Here is a 21,723-nt window from a genome sequence, read left to right on the forward strand (position 1 = left end):
CCATGGTTTTGGTTGGCATTAGTCTCATCCCCAGTATATTTGGCTATCCTGAGGACCAGCCTGGTGGCTACCAATTCGCTCTAACTAGCGTGATTCCTGAAGAAGCTGATTCTATACACTTCTCCACGTAATTTCTGTGTTTTCTCTTTTCTACATATTCCTTGGGTCTAACTTGGGAAGGCAAGGGGAGCCCTGGAGTTTTACTCATCAGTCCCTTCTCTGGAAGTCATATGTTAACCACAGCAACACTGAGTTTGCTTCTGAGATTGTCAGGTATCAGCTGGAAGAAGAGGGAAAACACAGGGTTTCATTGGCAAGGGGCAAAGTCTGAGATTTCTGCCTGGTCAAAGTTCAAGGAGGCCAACTCCCCCAGCTCTCTCCTTGAGGGCCACCTGGTATGATAGGAGCATGAGGTTAATCCAGATGAGCCCAGATGTGGTCCTGCTCTGCCTCTCTCCACTGCTATAAACAAAGCTTTAGTTTCATCCTCAGGATAATGCCTGCCTCACAGGGCTGCCCTAAGAATGAAAGGGGAACACCTATGTCAGACGCCATGGTACTCTTATAATTGGCATTGAATTCCCGCCCCGAGGAGACCTTTCAGAGTTTCTCCTAAAAGCCCTGGAATGGATTCACTGGGTATTGCATTCACATAAACATCCCTCTTTAAGTGGCCCCCTTTGAAGATTACTTCACACTTCTTCAACGCTAGACTTGCCTATTTATTTATTTTTATTTTTATTACTTTTTTTAATCCTCACCCGAGGACATTTTTCAATTAATTTTCAGAGAGAGTGGAAGAAAGAGGAAAAGACAGAGAGAAATATCGATGTGAGAGCAACACATCTATTGGTTGCCTCCTGTATGAGCCTGCAACTAAGGCATGCGCCCTTGACTGGAATCAAACCCGGGACCCTTCAGTCAGCAGGCCAATGCTCTATCCACTGAGCAAAACTGGCTGGGGCTAAACTTGTCTATTTAAATTCCAGAACAGGATGTCTTTGCTTTCAGAAACCCCAGTGTGACTTCTAAGGTTGCCTATCATGCTACCCTGGAAAAGGTGCAGTTCCTACGACAGCCACCTCGTTCAATAGCATGAATGAGATGCAGCTGAAATGGTGACTGTAGCTGGGACCCAGGCCAGGTTCTTATTTTGCCCTGTAGGCTCATGCACAGTCAACCGTCCAGTGGATTTCCGTTCTCTAAAGTAAAATAGCTCAAGAGGCCCATAGTGTGGACCAGAGAGTCGGGAGGAATAGCCATGGGGCAGGCAGGAAAGGACCTATGAAGTCAAGGACCTACGCTGCTGACTTCCTACACCCTTTCAGATAAATGGTTCTCTATCCTCTAAAAATGAAAAAACCTCAGATTCACAAGCAAGCCCCAAGCCTCCATGATGACATGGAAAGCAGGTGACCTCTCTTGAGTAGCATTACATTGCCATGTATTCTCTTAAGGAAGTGGGACAATGTAACCCCAGCCCCTTGAAATGAAGAGTTTCATTTCCTGACCCCTCACACCTCCTCTCAGAACATCTCCAAGTCCCCGCGTTTCTCTTGGGTCTGGAAGCCAATAAGAGACTCAGAAAACAAGTGCCTAAACTCCAAGCAGGTGTCTATCACCATTAAAAGAAATAAAGTAGTGATTGTCTAGCGCAGAGTCTTAATTATCAGGAGAAAATGCTAATCTGACCTTTCGGATAATGTTAGTGCATCTGTCTCCTTTTCCTCCCAGGGGGAAAACAGTTTGCTTTAAACACAGGACTTCATACAACCTGAAAAGAATTTCTGGATCTCAAGAAGTGGCAGCACTGAGAAGGCAGAATTCACACAAAGGAAAACTTACTACTTTGGTATTTCAGATCACAAATTACAAACGGCACGTACAGCCTGAGAAACACCATTCAGTAGCCTGCCAAGGAGAAGCAATCTCTTCCCTTTCTCAACCAAGATTTTACAAAGTAGAAAAGGATCCAGATTTCACTTTTCCACGTGCACTGGGACCCATGGGGCCTGGGCCCTAACCTGGGGCATAACCTCTCAGAGGGCCATTCTAATCTTAGCACAATGGCTTCCTCAGATCAAGGTGACCTCCCGCAGCAAATGTTTTTCTTGTGTGCCACTCCCTGGCTGCCTTGCCTGTGGCCTTATGCAACTCCTCTTATCTGCTCAGGAGCAAGTGGTAAGGGAATGTCCTTCTGGACACAGCTAATCTTGCTATCAGCCCTAGATCTCTGAGATTATGGTGTTTAATTATACTTTGGGTTTGGGGAGCTCATTTTCCCCGTGGTACATTCAGGTCTCTGATTTCACCTTCCTGAAACCTTTTTGTCTGAGAGACACAATGTTGGGCCACTTAACCCTTCGGCCCCAGTTTTCTTCTTCCTAAAATGAAGCAGCTTGACTAGGACTTTTTGTGTATCATCCCAAGGAAATATAGCAGTCGGGGCAGAGCTGGCTGGGACTGCAGTCAAATGCCAGTCCGTCTTCTGTCTGGGAGATGAGCTGCTGGCCCGCCTTTCCGGTGATCCTGAATGTCATGTTCACCAGCATTCCTCTCCTTCCAGTCTGCTCCCCTGCTGGAGACCCCACTGAGCAGCTCATCCTGTTCCCCAAATCCTCTCTGGCTACTTGAGTTATCACTCCCACTTCCCTCAGTGGAAGCAGGCCCCTCACTCAGACTCTGTGCTCCCTCCCCACCTGGGCTTCCTTCCTGCACCTCCAGGCCTCACCCTCAAGATACCCTGACAAGTGAGGGTCACACTCTCACCCTGCTTCTCCCACCCCAGACCTGTTCTTGGCGAGGAGGGGCTTCCTTTGGCTCGGGATTCACAACCAAGCCCTGACTCTTGGTTCCAGAACAGGCTTTGGCCATGGGCCTAGGACAGTGGGTCACACGCCTCCTGGGAGCACACAGGAATGGGCCCTTCCCATGAGATGCATGAAAACTCAATGACAAAGGTAATCCTGTTTTGTCACGTTGACAAGCAAGAGCAAGCCTGCAGGAGGGAGGGCCAGTCCAGCCCCAGAAGGCAGACCGAGCCATTGCTAGCAGGCCAGTATGGTAAGCAGCTCAGCACCAGGTTCTCTGAAGCCCTGCCTTCTAGGGGCCTTCCAAACCAGGGCCACATCTTTGTCTCCTGTTCCTTCTACCTAATGTATAACATACAAACACACATATGCACATACATGCACACAGACGTACACACGCTCGCATGCACGCACACATCCCATACACATGGTGTGCAAACAGTTCTTTTCCCATTGAGGCTCAGAGGGTTTTGCTGATTTTGGAATCCTTGAGTTCTAAGAAAAGGTATAAATGTGTGCCATGATCAGGGTCAGCCTGGCATCCTGTGTCTCCCTGGAGTGATAGGAAGTTCACTCTTTCCCTACTTCACTCTGCCTGCAGTTCCACCACCAAAGATTCATTCATTCTGTTTATCCTCAAATATCTCTCGGTCTTCAGAAGTCTCTCCTCCTCTGAAAAAATAAATAACTGGGGAAGAAACTGCTATGGGTCCCCAGTGCCAGTGCTGGCCTTGGGTCAATTTTTCAGATGCCTTGGTAGTGTGGGGGCAAGGCCCTGAGAAAGGAGAGCAGAAAAGACTTGCAAGAGAAGGGTGGCCTGGTGAGAAGACGGGGCAAAAGAGCAACCCACAGTCTCGTGTCATGCCCACTCTGCCTGGGCTGTAGAAGAGGAGAGAAATTTCACTTATTTCATTCAACAAGTATGGACTGAGTCCTTATTGTGTGCCAGGGGTCATGCCAGGCACTGGGGATACTGTGGCAAGCCAAACCAGCTGGTTCCTGCCTGTGTGGAGCTATGGTTCACTTGTAGGAGGGTGGGGAAAAATGAACCCCAAAAAATCACACTAACAAACATGTCATTGCAAACCAAGATTAGTGTACTTAAGGAGTGTTCTACAAGAATAGCTCCAAGGAAACAACCTGGACTGGGGGACCAAGAAGCCTTTCTGAAGAAGTGATGCTTAATCCTAAAGAAGAGGAAATTAACTTGAAAAAAAAAAAAAAAACAAGGAAGAGTAGGCATTCCAGGCAGAGGGACCTGCTTGTGCAAAGGCCCTGTAGGATACAGGCCCACCTAACACTGCTGTTGTGTACGATCATTAACCTTCAGTAAACTCTGAACTTGAAGGAAAATGTTCCCGTCTAAAAATGGGTTTCCCTTTCCCTTTCCCCTTCCACTTACTCCTGCACTTAAATCAATACCAAGGGACGCAGAGAAGGTAAGCTATGCCGGAGAAAGCCTTAAAAAAACAAAAGTGCAGACAGCAGCTATGACAGCCATTTCCTGTTTGGTATCTCTCGCCACAAAGCTTCTTAGCCAAATAAATTAGCACAGGAAAACCTTTTGGAGAAGGATGTGGAAGAAACACAGCCTGAGAAACCAAGAAAAAGATCTCATTGGCTTTTCAGAAAAGAGCAAAGGTCTGAGGTAAGAGCCAGAGCCACCAAACTGGAGGGGCTAAAGAAACCCAACAGTGAGTCATCGAGACACTGAGTCCCCGTCCAGTGCTTAACCTGGAGGAAGCTGAGGCCAAGAGAGGACCCGGATCGGTCAATGGCAGGGAGGCCTTGAAGCCCATCTCTGGGTTCTGTGTCCTATGTTCTCCCCCTGCCTTGTTCCCTCTGGTCCCGTCAGACAGCAGCTTCTGGCTTTCTTTTATCGGAGGAGGAACAATGGGGTTGGAACTGCCTCTGAGACCACTATAGGTGAAGCTTGGTTGTGCCTTGGGTAGAGGAGCCCAGTGTCCTTGTAATACGAAAAGGAGGATGAGGAGTTGTAGACACCAGGTTTTCTATATTTGATCTTCACAGTGACCCTGGGAGACAAGGACTCACATCTCCATTTTACAAATGAGGAAACAGAGCCTCTGTGAGCAGGGTGAACTCAAGGTAGCACCCAGGTAGAGTGGCAGAACTGGTCTAGTTTGAAAGCCCATACTTTACTTTCTCCCCCTTTTTCCAGTCTAATTCCTCAAGTTCCCCACTCATATTGCCAGTAAGCTATACACCACTTCCAACTGCCTCTCCCCTCAGACGGCCTTCTCACACCTGGACAGATGTGCAATGTAGCCCTCTCTGTCACAATGCCCCTGAGAAGAGGCGTGCATTGGTCCCTCTGTCCCATCCCAGGGGCTGGCTGGTGTGTAAACATTTAGGCTGGCATGGGATCCTCTTACTTTGGATGTGTGTCAAACATTTTGTTTTGTATTGATTTAGCTATTCCTCCCAGAAGTTAAAACAGAAAATTGCCGAAACCGGTTTGGCTCAGTGGCTAGAGTGTCGGCCTGCGGACTGAGGGGTCCCGGGTTTGATTCCAGTCAAGGGCATGTACCTGGGTTGTGGGCACATCCCCAGTGGAAGATGTGCAGGAGGCAGCTGATCGATGTTTCTCTCTCATCGATGTTTCTGACTATCTCTCTCCCTTCCTCTCTGTAAAAAATCAATAAAATATATTTTAAAAAAACAAAAAAACCAGAAAATTTCCAAACTCAAAATCCTACTATTCGCATCCAAACAGCTCTGCGTGCTCAATGTCTGGTCTTGTTCTGTTCCAGAAAAGCTCATTCACTAACACACTCCAGGTAACAATAAAGCAGTTTGCAAGGGCATGCTGCTGGCTCTCAGGTCTGGAGGAGGAGGAACACCGCAGGGTTCAGTGGCAGAGGTGACTAGTTGTCCTCCAATACCCATTCTCTTTGTCTTTCTTTAATAATTGCACTCTCAAATGTTAGCTGAGCACATATCTATCTGCCCAGCTAGAGACATTTTTCACAGCATCCCTTGCAGCTAGGAGTGACTACCGGACAAAGATCTAAACACGGGAATATGCGCACAAGTGATTGTGTCCCTTCTAGTCATGTCATTGAAAGAAATAAGCCTGTGTTTACTCACCTTTTCTCCTTTCTAATGGCTGGAATGTACATGTGATGACAAGGGCAGGAGCAGCCACTTTGGACCCAGTACTGCTCACCTCTGGACTGTTAGTGAGGAAAAAAAAATCTTCCATTTTGTTCAAGACATTCTATTTTTGGTTCTCTGATTCACAAACTTAAACTGACCCTAAGTATTTATGCATAATGTGAATAAATCTCTAAGTGGGGTACATATCATGCAGCACTTTTCAAGTATATATGACCTTAATACCTATTTCTCAAAACAGTTTAGAAAGGTGCTACTTGAAATACATCTTGTAAAACATTTAAAACACTTTTTTCAACATTCTCAGAACCCAAGCTGTAACTCTGCCCACAAGCTGTGCTTGTGCCCAGTTATTCACCCAAGAGAAGTTTATAGTATATAAACTACTCTCCCCCCAACACTTCTCTAAAAGAATCCACTTCTTTTCCTCAAACCACTTGCCTTATCCCCACAATAGGCCACATACCCTGCACTTCTAACTATGGGAGTTCATGCTCCAGAAGACCATAAAGATAGAGCCTCAATCCCAGAAGAGGTTATAAAAATTATACTGTCAGTTATACTGACACCAGCCACTGGTGTCCTGATTTAAAAAAAGATTTATCCAAAGAAGATAAAGGCTCCCAAGCATGAGCAAAAAACAGTTCCAGGTCATTGAGAAGTTGTGTTTAGAAAACAAGTCAAGAGCTCATTTGATTGAAAAAGAAAATATGCCCACAGCAAACATCATACTTAAAGATAAAAGATAAAAGCTTCCCTCTAAGATCAGGAACAAGATAAGGGTATGCCCTCTCACCACTTGTTTTCAACATTGTACTGTATGTTCTAACTAGGGCAATGAGGCAACAGAAAGAATTAACAAGGCATTCAGATTGGAAAGTAAGAAGTAAAACTATTTCTATTTGTAAATGATATTTTTATGTAAACCCATAAAATAACTAATAGAACTAAAAACAAGTATACCAGGGTATTTCAGAGATTTTGATTATTGATTTCAGAGAAGACAAGAGAGAGAGAGAGAGAGAGAGAGAGAGAGAGAGAGAGAGATCAATGATGAGAGAGAATCATTGGTCAGCTGCCTCCTGCATGCCCCTCACCAGGGATCGAGCCTAACACCCGGGCATATGCCCTTGACCAGAATCAAACCCTTCAGTCCACAGACCAATGCTCTATCCACTGAACCAAACCAGCTAGGGCCATTTTAGAGGTTTGTAAATAGAAAATCTACACTAATAAAAGAGAAAAATGGTAATTGGCGTACGACGATACCCTTTTCATTGGCTAATCAGGGCTATATGCAAATTAACTGCCACCTAAGATTGGCAGTTAACTGCCAACTAAGATTGGCAGTTAACTGCCAACAAGATGGCGGTTAATTTGCATATGTAGGCACAATGCAGGGAGGCGAAAGGGAAAGCAGGAAGAAGCCCCCTGCCACTGACAGTGATCAGAAACCCAGGGGGGGGCTAAGAGCTGGGGGGCAGGGCAAAGGCGGCCCTGGGGCCGCCTTTGCCCTGCCCCCCAGCCATGATCAGAGAATCAGGTGCCTTTTCCGCCCTGGCCAGTGATAGCAGGAAGTAGGGGTGGAGCCAGCGATGGGAGCTGGGCACGGTCGAGGCTGGCAGTCCCAGGAGCTAGGGGCCCCTTGCCTGGGCCTAAAGCGAAGCCCACGATCGCGGGGCCGCTGCAGTTGCGGGTCCCGGCTGCCCGAGCCGGACGCCTAGGCCAGAGGCATCCTGCAGGGGCAGGGGCGGAGCCCACGTGATCGCGGCGCCCCCCGCTGCCACTGCAGGTTCCCGCTGCCCGGGCTGGACGCCTAGGCCAGAGGCGTCAGGCCTGGGCAAGGGGCCGATCCTGCAATTGGAGGGTGATGGGGGTCAACGCCTGAGGGCTCCCAGTATGTGAGAGGGGGCAGGCTGGGCTGAGGGACACTCCCCCCCGCCCCACACCCAGTGCACGAATTTCGTGCACCGGGCCCCTAGTCATAAATAAGAAAATTATGAACTTTCCTGTTTTTACACCTCTCCCAGCCTCCAAAAAAGGCAGGGGGGAGGGGAGGTGAGCATTGGCTTCTACATGCAAAGCCCACCTGATGGAAGACCTTGCATCTGGACCCCCTGGCTCCACCAAAGCCAGCTGAACATGGGCATCGAGATCAGTACATCAAATCTTCCTTAGCACAGGGATTTGTAAGAGCACCACCAATTCTTCCGGCTGCCCCAAGTTTCCCTCAGATTTAAGTCCTGGATTGTGAGTGGAACTGATATTTCCCTTAAACCAAAGGAGAGAGCCCATGATACCTAAAAAAAAGATGCTAAGATATGAAGATAGGCAAACAGAGATAGAAGAGAAACTCAACTTCCATCAAAGCCACAATTCTCAAATTAAAATTTCCCATTAATCATACATTTTCCTCTAGAATTCAGAAATGAGTTTCAAAGTAACATTTTAAGCCATAGCTGGTTTGGCTCAGTAGATAGAGTGTTGGGACTGCAGACTGAAGGGTCCTGGGTTTGATTCCAGTCAAGGGTATGTACCTCAGCTGCAGGCTCCTCCCTGGCCCAGCAGGAGGCAACCAATCAATGTGTTGCTCTCACATCAATATTTCTGTCTTTCCCTCTCTCTTCCACTCTCTCTAAAAATCAATGGAAAAAATATCCTCAGGTAAGGATTAAAAAACAAAGTAACATTTTAAGTTTACCATCCTATTGTCTAGTACAGTGGTCAGCAAACTCATTAGTCAACAGAGCCAAATATCAACAGTACAATGATTGAAATTTCTTTTGAGAGCCAAATTTTTTAAATTTAAACTACATAGGTAAGTATATTGTTATTAACTTAATTAGGGTATTCCTAAGCTGGCCTTTGCTAAAAACGTCCTCAATCTGAGGGGTCGACCTCAGCGAACATACCCCCACTTCTTCTAACGCCATTTCTTCAAAATAGACTCGCCCAGGCCAAAAACCAACTTCTGCACACGGGCCAAGAAATTTCAATCACACTGTATGTGTGCGCCCGCACGTGGTATTTTGTGGAAGAGCCACACTCAAGGAGCCAAAAAGCCGCATATGTCTCGCAAGCCGCGGCTTGCCGACCACTGGTCTAGTACAATTGGAAGCATCCAAGATTCTTGTTAGAAGTCAAGAGGCATGTCATTCCCACTTTATTTGAATGGTAATATATTGAAAGAAATAAGGGGGGGGGGGAGAAAAAGCTTGCAAAATACAGATTCCAGTTCAAATTTTATTTGCATACAAAAATATATTATACTGAGGAAAGCATATCACTGTTTCCAACTATATATAATTAATTACAAATATTTTCATAAAAGCACTTTAAATTACATGAAAGCCATCTTTTAAGAGAAATACAATATTAGCATGAGTGGTCTGCTCTAATATGCTGCAAGCAGGTAAACAAAGTCAGTTTCACTGTCGAAATTGCTCAAGGATGAGCCCAAAGGCTAGTTTTAGGACCAGCTGGGAATGGCCTGGTGGTAGGCATGTGCTCATCTCTATTCCTTCTGGCAGCAAATTCTGTAGCTGATTTTACCAGGTCCTTGGAGGAGCTTTCTGAAGCTTTTCCCTTATGATGAAAGGACCCAGAGCTTCTCCTTTTCTCACATGCCTGTAAATAGGATAGATAAGGTTATCCATTCACAAAAGTGTACAGTTCCTATGCTTAACTACCATCTCGGACATGCATCAAAGCAACAAACCTAATGGCAGACTTCCCACATAATGTATGTCTGATTAACTGGTATGACTGGTCAGCCCGCTGCAATTTCCATGAAGTAGACAGGCTTGTTACATGGGTCTAATGCAACTGAGCTGTAATTACAAAAAATCCCTGTCAAAACAGGCTTTGGTCTTCTGATGTATGATGGTACAGTGTGTAAGAAAATGGGCAATAACTCTGCAGGTAGAGAACACACAGGACCCTCCACCTAATATTTAAGCCTGTCTGAAATAGTGTAAAGAACAGAGTTATTTTTAAATAACCAGCTTTGAATCCAATTTTTCAGATTTTGCCCAGCTATTTAGCAGAGCACAGCATAAATATTTTTTTATGGAAAACCAACTCTTTCATTAAAAAAGTAAGGGGCTAGGACACAATTCTCCATGCTTGTTCTGTGACTGAACAAGGCCCCCAAAGAACAGAGCTACTGAAACACTGATCTCAGAAGCTCTAGCTGTCCCTCTGGCTTCTGAAATCCTGTCCTTTTGAAACAGAGTGTGCAGTTATGATCAGATCTCTCCATTTTTCAACATTTTTGGTTACACTAAATGGGGTATCATTGTGTAATGGCCAAATGGGAAATAAGGTATCGCATACTTAATGTAGGTCTTTTTGTAACTAGCGTGGATCTTTGGTTACAGGGTCTCCCCAGCTAATTCTCTCTCAGGACCCAACCCTTTGGAAGTCAGACCTCACCAAGCCCCTGGATCAAACCTGGGAATTTCCCTGGCTATGGGATGGAACCCTCTGGCTTGTCAGCATAATGCCTGCATAGCCAATCAGCTCATTTCTTCTCTAAAAAGCCAGGCATCATGATGGTAAAGCTCCAATCTTGCTCTAATGACTATACTACTTTTACTCTCCATTTCTCAAACAAAATACCATTGTTTGCTGGTGGCCTAGTCTCACTGTTTGAAAAGTTGCTCGGTCTACTTTAAGGCAAGCTGATCCTCCCAATTTCTTTCTGAGCCACTAGGGTCCTGTATTGGAACCTAAAGAAGCCTTATGGTGTAACTTCCTGCCCCAGGCAAGTTGGTAAACATTACAGCACTTTATCAGAGGTGTCGGTTAGTTTTCTGTTTGATTTTTTAATACCAGGCATGTACTCACTTGCTAATGTTCTGTCAAGATCAGCAATAAAGTCTTCTAGCTCTTTCGTGTCTCCTAGTTTGGCTGAAAAACAATAGTTGGAGTTCAGTTTCCCTATATCAGAGACAGCTGATGACTCCCACCTTTTCTACTATTATTTGACCCTGTTTTGCATCTCTCTATCTTCAGAGATGTTAGTGAAGAGTGTCCTGTACCAACCCCAGTGTCTGCTCCAGAGTTTACTTACAGTCAACTCAGAACCGCATTCTGAAGAGTAGCCTAAATGTTTCTTCTACCCCCCTCCCCTACCCGCCCCTCAACAACCTGGAAGAACCACCTCCCTTCGAGGCCTTAAAAGCTTGGGGGGTAATAAGGAAGGGGGGTGTAAGGAGCAAGGAAGAAAGATAAAAGGTTTTCCTTTTTTGATTGTGTAGGATTTGAGTTATCAGTCAAAAATATTCAGTAAGCATGGCCCTGTGCAGAATGGACGCCCAGATGCCCTAATTCCTGCTGCACTTCTCTCTCTGACACTTTCTTGCTTGTACTGTCACCTTAGGCCCTTGGAGTCCCTCCAGTATGAAATGAATGAGGAGCCACTGGTCCTTGTCAAAGTGGTACAGGGTAGGGGACATGAGGCTCCTCTTATTCCATCCAGGTACCAGGAAGAGGTAACGAGTCCTTCTCTTGATCTTGTTTCCTCTGTATCCTGATACATACTTTTTTCTGTATATCTTACTTTTTTGTGTAGAATTCATCATTCATGCCTTCTCTGAAATGCATTACTGGATATATGTATTAATTAACCCCTACTGGCTACAAATGGCTCTTTGTTTTTAGTTTATATAGTCAATTTGCCAGGAGGGCTCTGTTCCCCTCTTTAATTCCTACCTCTTGAGGATCAGGTAGCAGATCTGGACATGTTTTAAGCCACTTGCTAGACTGCTCTGTCTGTGTGAATTCAACAGACCTGTTACAGACGGAGGGCAGGACAATGGCAGAGTCCCTGGACGCTGCTAATATTGCTATCCTGAGAGAGTTTTAAAACGGCTCCTTTGAAAGAGAGAATTTTGCCTTAATGCCGGAGTGAGAAAAGTGATGGGATCTTCATATTTCTCTTCAACCACATTCTATTTTTATTGCATTCTGCAACTATTTTCAGCAAGTATAATGTTTCTTAAGGGAGAAAAAAACTCCTTTTGTTTTCAAAAGGGCCCTTGTTCACTGTAACAGGACATTCGGCTCTCTAGCTGGAGACACTTACTAGCTCCAAAAAATAAGAAGCCACTCGTGCATCTTTAAAGCTTCCAGGGCTACTCATACCACAGCAGAGACGGGCTGGAGCTGCTACTTAGAATCATGTTCGATCCTCTCTTGTCTCATAATGATGAACCCATTTAATTGCTAAATTGGTCATCTGAAATCACCGGTTAAATAGTTAATGCAATAATAAGACTGCTACTTTCTGCAAAGTCTAACTGCTGAGTTTTAAACTCTGGAAGCCACCAGTCAGGGAGAGCGCTGTCCTCGCACGGTCTCAAGGACACCACCTGAGAGAGAGCAGAGCACTGTGTGGCGTCTACTGGCTTTCTTTCTCCCTGTGAATTTGGGGTGGTTTTTTTTTTTTTGGTGACCCCATGCCACCCCCATTGTGTTATCTGATTTCACTTCCACACTGATCAAAATCCTGAAAAATAATAAATTCCACTTTACACTATACTATACTAAGAGATTAGTCATCTGTTTGTTTTGCCTTTGGGAAAGATTGGTTAAGGATCAGGGGGAAGAGAGAAGAGACTGGGAAGAGGAAGGGAATAAGGAAGCAAAAAAAATGAGCTGCAACTAATGAACTCACCTTTCCGAGGAGTGACGGCGGGAGAGAGCAGAGCCGGGGTGGAATCTGTTGGAGAATTCAGTTTTTCATCACTGAAGCTGAAGCTGTTTCTGTAAAATGAATCTGCACCTTTCAGGAAAGAAAACATAACTCATTAGGAATGGTCTTCAGTCTATAATCAACAGCTTATCACCAAAAGGAGCAAAAGATACAAGTTTCTAGTAAACAAAATGGGTTGATTTCCAGATTTTATATGTATGCCCCCAAAATGATTTGAAACAGGAGAGTGTGCCTCTGTGTGTGTGTGTGCCTGTGTGTGTGTAATCACATGCACCAAAGGCCCTTGCTACCCTGAAAAAGGTCAGGTGTGATGGAGTCTCCACAACCACACTGGCCTCCTTACAACACAGAGGAACCCACTGCCCAGGTGCCTGACCAACACCAGGTTGACTTGGGATCTTAGACATAAGGAATCATCTTTTCTAAAAAATTTATTTTCTGCCCTCTGAACCCCCTAAAATATAAACACAAGGTTGGATCCCATGACTTAATAATTTTCCCTGCCTGTTCAAGAGAGAATCTTTGTCATGATTTTCCTGAGAGCTTACACTCTGGAGTTAAGCTAAAGCAGTGATGGCAAACCTTTTGAGCTTGGCGTGTCAGCATTTTGAAAAACCCTAACTTAACTCTGGTGCCGTGTCACATATAGAAATTTTTTGATATTTGCAACCATAGTAAAACAAAGATTTATATTTTTGATATTTATTTTATATATTTAAATGCCATTTAACAAAGAAAAATCAACCAAAAAAATGAGTTCGCGTGTCATAGGTTCGCCATCACTGAGCTAGAGGGTCAACGATAAAGATTTCTCCTCCGGTAGCTTGTCTGTTACAGACACTTTGAGTGATTTTATGGTTCCCTCTATTGTCATACCCCCAAAGACCAGACCGACAGCAAGGCAAAGTCACAGAAGCAGGGCTGCACTGGGAGTCAAGGAAATTGTTCAGCTACTTGGGTGCCCTTGAGCAAGACAGCATCTCTGGGCCTCAGCTTACACCCATCAATAAAATGGGAAAATGGACTAAATAATCCTTAAAGTCCTTTCCCGCTCTCAAGTTCTGAGATTCTATTTCTCTAAATCCTGCCAAGGGAGAGGAAACCAACTCACAGCCAGCCCAACCATGCGGCCGTGACAGAGAGGAGCTGCTGGCTGAGCTGCACCAACTCAAAGGGCTCAAAGGCAGAGCAGACAGCGGAAGCAGGATGTGGCCAATGAGGTCACAAAGGAACAGTCTTCCTGGTTAAAACAAAACACAAAGCCAGCCACGGCTGTAGTGGAGATGATCTGGAAATACTCTTCAGGTGAGAGAGGGAAGCCGAATCATGAGGTCCTGGCCAGGCCCCACTCCTCCATAAGAATTCTCGAATTACCTCCAGGTCAGGAGGAGGCAAACACATCCTTCTTTGGTCCCCTTAACACAGAATGAACATGACTAAGTTACAAAAGATGTGCCTAGAATAAAAAGGGTTTTCAGAAGTAGAGGTTTCTGGTCCCAAGAGAATTTATCTTCACTCCTAAAGGCTGCTACGAGCTCTCAGGCATCTCACCTGGCTCACTTGCCTCCCCTGCTATTCTGCAGGGGGTTGGGGGGGGGGCAGGGGCACTATCTTGTCTTCCTGGCCCACACACCCATCTTGTCCACTTTTTCAAACACGCCCAACCTCAAAGTTTTCGACCTTCAAAGGTCCAGCTCACATCACCTGAAAGGACCACATCATTTTTCAGGGTTTTGATGATGAACACCTACTGAGATCCAAATGGTGAACCTCTCACATTTCCCAAAAAACATATTCCTCAGAATACTGGTCCTTTAAAAAAGAGAGAGAGAACTGTGTAATCAACTAAGTTTGGGGCGCACTGAGCATCCTTGGAGATTCCCATTGTGCATTTCCACTTGAACATCCCTGAGAAGTCTTGTGATAAAGAAAGCCCTGTTTCCCAAGTTCGCTTGATCACGGGACACTTTTCTGGGGCACCCCTGTTAACATTTCTTAGGACCCTTGTACTCAGTGGGACTCAACTTGGCAAGTGCCTTCTGTTTGCCTTGTCAGCTAAGCCCACCTCTAGAGCAGTCTGGGTTTCCTCAAGGGAAAGCCTTTTCCCAGCATACAGCGAAGTGGTTGTGTCCACTGCAGACCTACAGCAGAGTGTTACTATTTGTCACCAGGCAATAGTCAGGAGAAGCCCACAAAGTTGTGGGAGAAAGATGAGGCAAGTCATAGAGGCAGGGAAACCACAGAGGGCCCTGGGGAGGCAGGCCTCGTGCCCAGACCCCTGAGCCAGAAGGAACGCTAGGCCTTTGGCCCATTATCTTACCCCCATCCCTGGTCCAGAGTGCCAAGCCCAGATCTCAGTGGCCACACCTCTGTTCTCTATCTCCCACAGACAGTTGGCCGTGGAGAGCCAGTTTCTCCACCACACCTTACTCCACCCCACCCTGAACCACAGGCCCTTGCCAGGACTTCAGACTTCATCTCTATTCTGCTCCAATTCTCCAGCTATTTTACATCACCATCTACCCATCCTTTGGGAGGAAACACACACACACACACACACACACACACACACACACACACTAGCTCATATTCTGGCTCACTGGTACACCTTGATGCCTTCTCTCTTTCTATAAGTCCTATGCACAATCTGCGCCAAACTTGACTCCAGACTCCAAAATGTTCACCTATCAAAAGGAAATGAAACCCAGCATCCTTTAGCCAAAACTTCCCACAGTTTAGTCCCACCCGGTGGGATTATTCTACAAATGCTATTCATGAAAAAGATGCAAAGGACAACCTCTAGAGCCCCAAAGATATGGTGGGCCCGACAGAAGCTGCCGCCATGGAGATGTGTGGGAGAGAGGCCGTGAAGGCTGTGTGGCCTGTGCAGGTCACTTCACCTCTGCGTCTTAGTTTCTTTTGCAAAAGGGGAATAACTGAGGTGCTCCATGTATGATATCCATGGTTTTCATGATTTATTCTCAAGTTCCTGGCAAATTGGAGGATGGAACACCCAGGACAGGAAAGGTCACCACAGAGAATAGTAAGAATCAAGATTTGGGGCCCAGGCTTCCTCCTCTTCTTCAGACAGTAGCAAAGTCCTTAGGAGAAGTTTCTCTTTAGAGGTGCCCTAGAATAAACCTCCCAAGAACAAACCACCAACACAAAAGTACCTCAAACTCTTGACCTCTCTGTACCCTTTGTCCAATAAAATTTCATATTATAGACTTTTATTAAGCACCTGCAATGAACAACATCTCATGCTAAGCATTGTGGTAAATTAAAAGGTAAGCAAAGCCTGGCTTCCTGTTCTTGTCATTCCCCTGGAACTCTACTCCTTGCAAAATAATGGCCAGTTAGTCTAATGAAATGACAGCAATGTGTATTATTAATACACATTATTAATGTATTATTGCCCCACCCGGGTATCAGGTGCTATTAATAGGGGCTTGAGAGACATGTAACAGTGATGATTTGAGGAACCTTGGCAGGTGTCAAGAATAGATATTTTAAAGACTTACATCTACTTCAATCAGCTCTAAAGCCCATCTCACAAGCAACCCAAAGCCCCATAAAACATCCTTGTCAAGTCAACTTCATGTGCTGAAGCCAGGAACCTCAAATTCAGGGACCAAGTTTTGTAAGACACCGTTAGAAGAAATGTAAGCATATTAAATATACAGACATCTAACTTTAGAATCACTAACAGAGCTTGGGAAACTCGGCTGCAAAAACAGAGGCTTGTTTAAAAGGTAGATGTGCTCTTTTAGTTTAGGGGTGGGGAGAAAGGTAATTTAGGGTTAGCACCAACATGCGCTGGTAAAGCAGGAAGTAAAACCACAGACAGGGAACCTTGGCCAGAGCTCCTGTAAATATAGAACAATCCCACACGTTTAAGGCACGCAAACTATAGTAATCAACTGAGAAAAAGAAAGCCTTGGACCTGCTTCCCTTTTGCCACAGGGAATGGGGGGGGGGCGAATCTCCCCTCAAAAATCTAAGTTCTGACAGCCTCCAAAAGTGGGGTAGAAGAAGAAAGAGCCCCTCCCTCAGTTTCACCGCTGTCGTCTCAGCTTTCCTTCTGGGACTGCTCGTGCTTCTAGACACCTCCAGGTGGCCTTCAGAGTGAGACCTGTGACCCACCCAGAATTCCTAACGCAGCACTAGGGCAACCAGAGGGCTCCTAACTCCCCGTTTTCCCACGGTTTGAACAAGTTCAGGTTCTAGTCTCAGTGGCTCCTATGTCTGATCAGCCAATATGCTTCCCGTCATGCTGGCACCCAGGGTCCATCAGGTTCCCTCTCCCAGGGCCAAGCTGGAATAGTCTAGGCCAGTGGTCGGCAAACTGCGGCTCGCAAGCCACATGCGGCTCTTTGGCCCCTTGAGTGTGGCCACGAAGTTTCAATCGCACTGTACGTGCGCGCCCGCATGTGGTATTTTGTGGAAGAGCCACACTCAAGGGGCCGCAGTTTGCCGACCACTGGTCTAGGCAAAAGACATTCAAACATTCTAGGTCTTACACATGCTAAGGAAGCCAGTTGCTTTTCCCCCAAAATGGCCCTATAATATCACAATAGCCCTAGCATACACTGTAAACTTCAGACCTTAAACACATTTGGCTTAAAGTTATTTTTCAAACTACGTTGTTTTCTCACTATTTTTGGAAATAGTTTTAGAAATATTGAGAAAACAATATAGTTTGAAGAATAAGTTTAAACCAAAGATGTTTACAACTCCTGCAGCACGTCTGATGATCAAGTTTGAACCACACTGCCCTAGCTCCTAACTACACTGCCCGTTTACTGCTGAAGTTAAACGATTCCCACAAAGGTGCCTGAGATTACCTGTCAGAACCCAAGTAGGAGAAAGGAACAAGCCTATTTTGATCACCCCCATTTGAATGCCACCCCTAAGGTGAAGTTATCTTGCAATTGTTATTTTGGTCCTCTTCATGTCTTAGGACTCCCTAAGTGGGAACATGAAGGAGTATTTCCTTATTAAATATCCGTTATTCTTTCCCGTCTAAGTAACTTGCTTCTTTGGGTGGAAGAAGAAATGTATATCTTTCTCTTTTGGATGCAAGTAACCTAGTGAGAAAAGGAAGGGTTCTTGGGGGGAAAAAAACCAGAAATGCACCTGGCCGGTGTGGTTCAGTGGTTGAGCATCAACCTATGAACCAGGAGGTCACGATTCAATTCCTGGTCAGGGCACATGCCCACACTATGGGTTCTGTTCCCAGTGGGGGGTGCAGGAGGCAGCTGATCAATGATTCTCTCTCATCATTGATGTTTCCATCTCTCTCTCCCTCTCTGAAATCAATAAAAATATATATATTTTTAAAAAGAGCAAGTATTTCTTCCTAATTATGGGCTTATGGATATTTCTAATTGAACTAATTAAACAGCATCAGTTCAACCTTACAGCCAGAGAAACTGAGCCCACTCATCGCCCAGGGCTGACGGTGCTCAGCCTGGGCTCCACTGCCCCAGCAGACGAGCACTTGAAAGATACACCTTCACACACAACCACCACTGCTAAACAGGCACGTGATCTGGGTCCAATGGGACTTCATATCTATTCCTGAGGACTTGGCTCCCATTCCAGCCAACAATCCACCCTGAAGAGCAAGGCCTTAGAGAGAGAGAGCCCATGTGATTTTGATGTTTTATCAGAAAAATACAAACAACAGTGTCTACCTTATAGAACTGTGGTAGCGATCATATGAGCTAACACATTTAAAGCACAGCAAAGAGACCACTAATAGTAAGAGCTAATAAGTACTAATAGTAATCATAGTCAGGGCGTGGCAAAAGTGACCCTCTCTTATTATCTTATCTTGGTGTGTCTCCCTTTTGGTGGACTGAATTCAGCAGGTCTACCTCTCTCAAACATTCTCTTCCACAGGAAAGCATTAAACAGACAAATGATTAAAACAAATGCCTGTACGCAATTCTTGGTGGCAATTAAGATATACATATTATGCTTCCTTAAGAAATTACTATTTAGATACACACCGCTTCTGTCAAGACTAGTTCTAAGCAGTCATATGGGGGACAAACTACACATCTGTTGAAAAGACTGATGTCACCAGAGCCTTCTTTATACCCTCTCCGTTACTTCTCTAAACACCAAACTATGGTTTAGTTCAACAGTTAACAACAAAAGCAGAAAACGAAATAGACACACATACCTTAAGAACAATACAGATTATTTCACACATCCCCCCAGAACCGTTCAGAATGTGTTTCAAGTACCTTCTCTTTGAGGCCCCTGAAAGCAGATCCCAGCTCTGAAACCCTACCCAGCGGGAACTGCAGTCACCCATGAATGGGCGAGCTCAGACCATACTCCAGCCAAGTGCGGCTGTGGTTTAGAAAGGAGCTGTTCTTTGCAATAGACCAGCACTGGACAGGCTGCCCCAGCTTTCTTTCCTGTGGGGGAGAGAATTTGTTCTCAATGAATAACTTGCTCCATGCCCCAGTAGAAGGAGATGTATTTCAGTTTGGCCACAGATAGTGAGACACATTTCAAAAGCTTTTAGGCTTCCCTTTGAAATTAAATATAAGCGGTCTGGTCATTAGCCACAAAGTCCAAAAATACAAAACGGAAAATTAACAGCACACTATTCCACTCCCTTTCACCTCAAAGCTGCAATTAGATCTAACCCTTGGGCAAGGCAGCCAAAAGAAAGTCAGCTGGAACTCGGGTTTCTGACTCAAACTCTGAAGGGTGGTGCGTGCCCTTTATCCCTTCTCAGGAAACCGCTCATGTTTAAGTCTAGGACTGAACCTTTGCCCTCTGACAAGGAAGAACTTTGGATTTCAAAAGAAGAGAATTACAAGGAAAGGTCCTTGCTCGCACTTCCAGAGTCCAGGGCAGCAAAGAGAGTGCCATTCATGCCTGTAGCCATCTAGGGAGTGAAGTCTCGAGAATAACCCAGAATTGCTTCAAATTCACTTTGAAAAATAAGTAATTTGAAACCGGCAAGCATGTAATACTGAAAAGTCACCCAATGTGCTGTTTGACACCTAAGCAGACATCCATAATCCTTAGAGGGCATCTGGGTTCCTGAAGAAAGCTGTGTCTCTTGTGGCTGTTTAAGACAGAGACCCTGGGAGTCCCCAGGAAGCATCTCCCTGTCCAGTCTAAGTGGGGAGTCAAAGCCGGCACTCCCCCAGCAGCCTGCCTGAAGGAGGGGTCACTTCCTAAAACACTTGAACCTAGCAGTGCCAGGGATTCTTTCAAAACTGTCTGTAACAGAGCAGCCAGTCAGGGAGCGCGGGGCCAAAAGAAAGTGCAAGAAGTTATTTCAAAAATTCCCAAGAGCAGCCGTTTATGAAACTTTTCTGGTTTCACCAATGTTTCAGCATTATGCCCTCCCACGTCCCCTCCCACCCCCATTCCTGTGCCACTTGCTCCACATCCTCTGAAAAGTTATTGCTGAGAGGGGAGGAGGGGGAAGGAGAGAAGGCGAGGGCACTGTGGAAAGGCTCGGGTCCCAGGAGTCCCGTCTGGCTGAGGCCGGACCAGCTGCTTCAGGAAACCCTCCAGCCCGTGGCACCTGCCGGCCGCAGGGAGACCCACTGGCCCTCCAGAGCCACCCCCGGGTTCTTGCCCCCGCTGGGCGACCGCCCCGCGACTCCACTCTCCCGGTGCCCTGGGGACTGCCCTGAGCGGTAGGGTCACCTCGCTGGGCCCCACCCCTCCGACTACAGATAGGCAAACTGAGACCGCGCCCAGCGCTCCTGCACGGACGGGGCGGGAGCCTCGGGGCGCGGGCACCTTCCTTGTGGGGCGCACTTACTCTCGGAGTCGCTGAAGCCGCTGCTGTCGCTGACGCTGGCGCTGCTCCGCCGCTTCATGCGCTCCAGGTGCTCCTCGTAGTGGAAGTGGCGCTCGTGGAAGGGCGACGCAAAGTCAGCCAGCACCGCGTCGAACTCGCACAGCGCGTCCGTCAGGTCGCCGGCGGCCGCGGAGTCCAGGGCCGGCGCTGGGGGCGGGGACGCGGGCTCAGACGCCGGGCCCCGCGGGCACCCCGTCCCGCCCGCTCCCGGCGATAACGACCATCCCTGCGCTCGCCCGGGGGCCGCACGCGGGCGCGCCGCTGCTGTTTCCTATTATTCTGCACCCCCCTGGAAGCCCGGCCTGCTATCCCGCCACCTTAGAGAGAAGGAAACAGCCTGCGGCGGGTGAAACTGCCGGCCAAGGGCCCCCGCTGGTGACACAGCGGAACTCTTTCCCACGCGCGCCGGCTCCGTGTCCCCACGCTCGCTCCCCCGGGGGCGCGTGCGAACCCGCTGGCGGAGGGAAAACTGAGTCAGGCTGCGCCCGCGGGGTCGAACTCGGGTCCTCAGCCCTGCGTGGGGGCGTGGGGGGGGGGGGGAGCTGACCCGCCACGGGCAGGCTCCCGCTGATGAGTATGGCGGGAGGTAAAGTGTAAGGGAGGACACGGCATCACTCTTCTTTCCCGCTCCCACCCCCCCCCCCCCACCTGTAGGCCCAGGGCTCTAAGGGAACCCCCGCTCACCTGCGGCTGCGGCGGCCGCGGGGCTGCCCTGCGATGCGGGCGGCTTCATGGGCGGGCTCTGCCCGGCGCGGGGCGGAGGGTCCTGAGAGGTGCTGCCCGGGACCCGGGACGCTCGCACTGCAGCCGGGGCTCGGCGCGCGCTCCCGCTCTGCTCCCGCTCTGCTCCCGCTCTGCTCCCGCTCTGCTCCCGCTCTGCTCCCGCTCTGCTCCCGCTCTGCTCCCGCTCTGCTTGTTGCTCCTTGTCCCTCCCAGTACGGTACGGTCCGGTCCGCACGCGCTCTTTCAACAGCGCCGCCACCGCAGCCCCGGTGACTTATAGCCGCCGGCGGAGCGGAGGCGGAGCGGGGCGGGGCCAGCGAGTGAGCTCCGCCGCCCGCCAAGATGCCCTTGTCCCCAGACACCGCCCTCGCCACGCGCCGCCCGGGAACCGCAGTGACTAGGACTGGCTGGAGCCCAGGTTACAGCGCCAAATATTTACCCGCCGTTTTCCCCGCGCACCCTGACAACCCGACCCACGAAGATGCCTTTGA

General features: G+C 47.4%; 1 protein-coding gene across 3 annotated transcripts; it reads right to left on the reverse strand.

Annotated features, from left to right (window-relative positions):
- Positions 1 to 9,177: 9,177 nt before the first annotated feature.
- RGCC (regulator of cell cycle) lies at positions 9,178 to 21,478 on the reverse strand. 3 transcript variants are annotated; one of them, XM_059684739.1, is made up of 6 exons: positions 21,194 to 21,477; positions 20,471 to 20,656; positions 12,628 to 12,735; positions 10,797 to 10,859; positions 9,667 to 9,778; positions 9,178 to 9,575 (listed from the first exon to the last, which is right to left on the reverse strand). In XM_059684739.1, the coding sequence occupies exons 1-5, from the start codon at positions 21,240 to 21,242 to the stop codon at positions 9,765 to 9,767; spliced, it is 420 nt and encodes a 139-aa protein (XP_059540722.1). In that variant the 5' UTR covers positions 21,243 to 21,477; the 3' UTR covers positions 9,178 to 9,575; positions 9,667 to 9,764. The 3 variants fall into 3 exon arrangements, with proteins under 3 accessions (XP_059540722.1, XP_059540723.1, XP_059540724.1); XM_059684740.1 differs by lacking the exon at positions 9,667 to 9,778 and having other exon boundaries at positions 21,194 to 21,470; XM_059684741.1 differs by lacking the exons at positions 9,667 to 9,778; positions 10,797 to 10,859 and having other exon boundaries at positions 21,194 to 21,478.
- Between the last annotated feature and the right edge of the window lie 245 nt (positions 21,479 to 21,723).

The sequence above is a fragment of the Myotis daubentonii genome, chromosome 2 (assembly GCF_963259705.1).
Source record: "Myotis daubentonii chromosome 2, mMyoDau2.1, whole genome shotgun sequence".
NCBI classification, from domain to species: domain Eukaryota; kingdom Metazoa; phylum Chordata; class Mammalia; order Chiroptera; family Vespertilionidae; genus Myotis; species Myotis daubentonii.

Excerpts from the sequence above, each read along its gene's own strand:
- RGCC (XM_059684739.1), bottom strand. The coding sequence starts at position 21,242 with ATGAAGCCGCCCGCATCGCAGGGCAGCCCCGCGGCCGCCGCAGCCGCA. Across the intron at positions 20,657-21,193 it reads CGCGGCCGCCGCAGCCGCAG|CGCCGGCCCTGGACTCCGCG; the intron begins GTGAGCGGGGGT and ends CCCCGCCCCCAG. Across the intron at positions 12,736-20,470 it reads CGGCTTCAGCGACTCCGAGA|GTGCAGATTCATTTTACAGA; the intron begins GTAAGTGCGCCC and ends CTTTCCTGAAAG.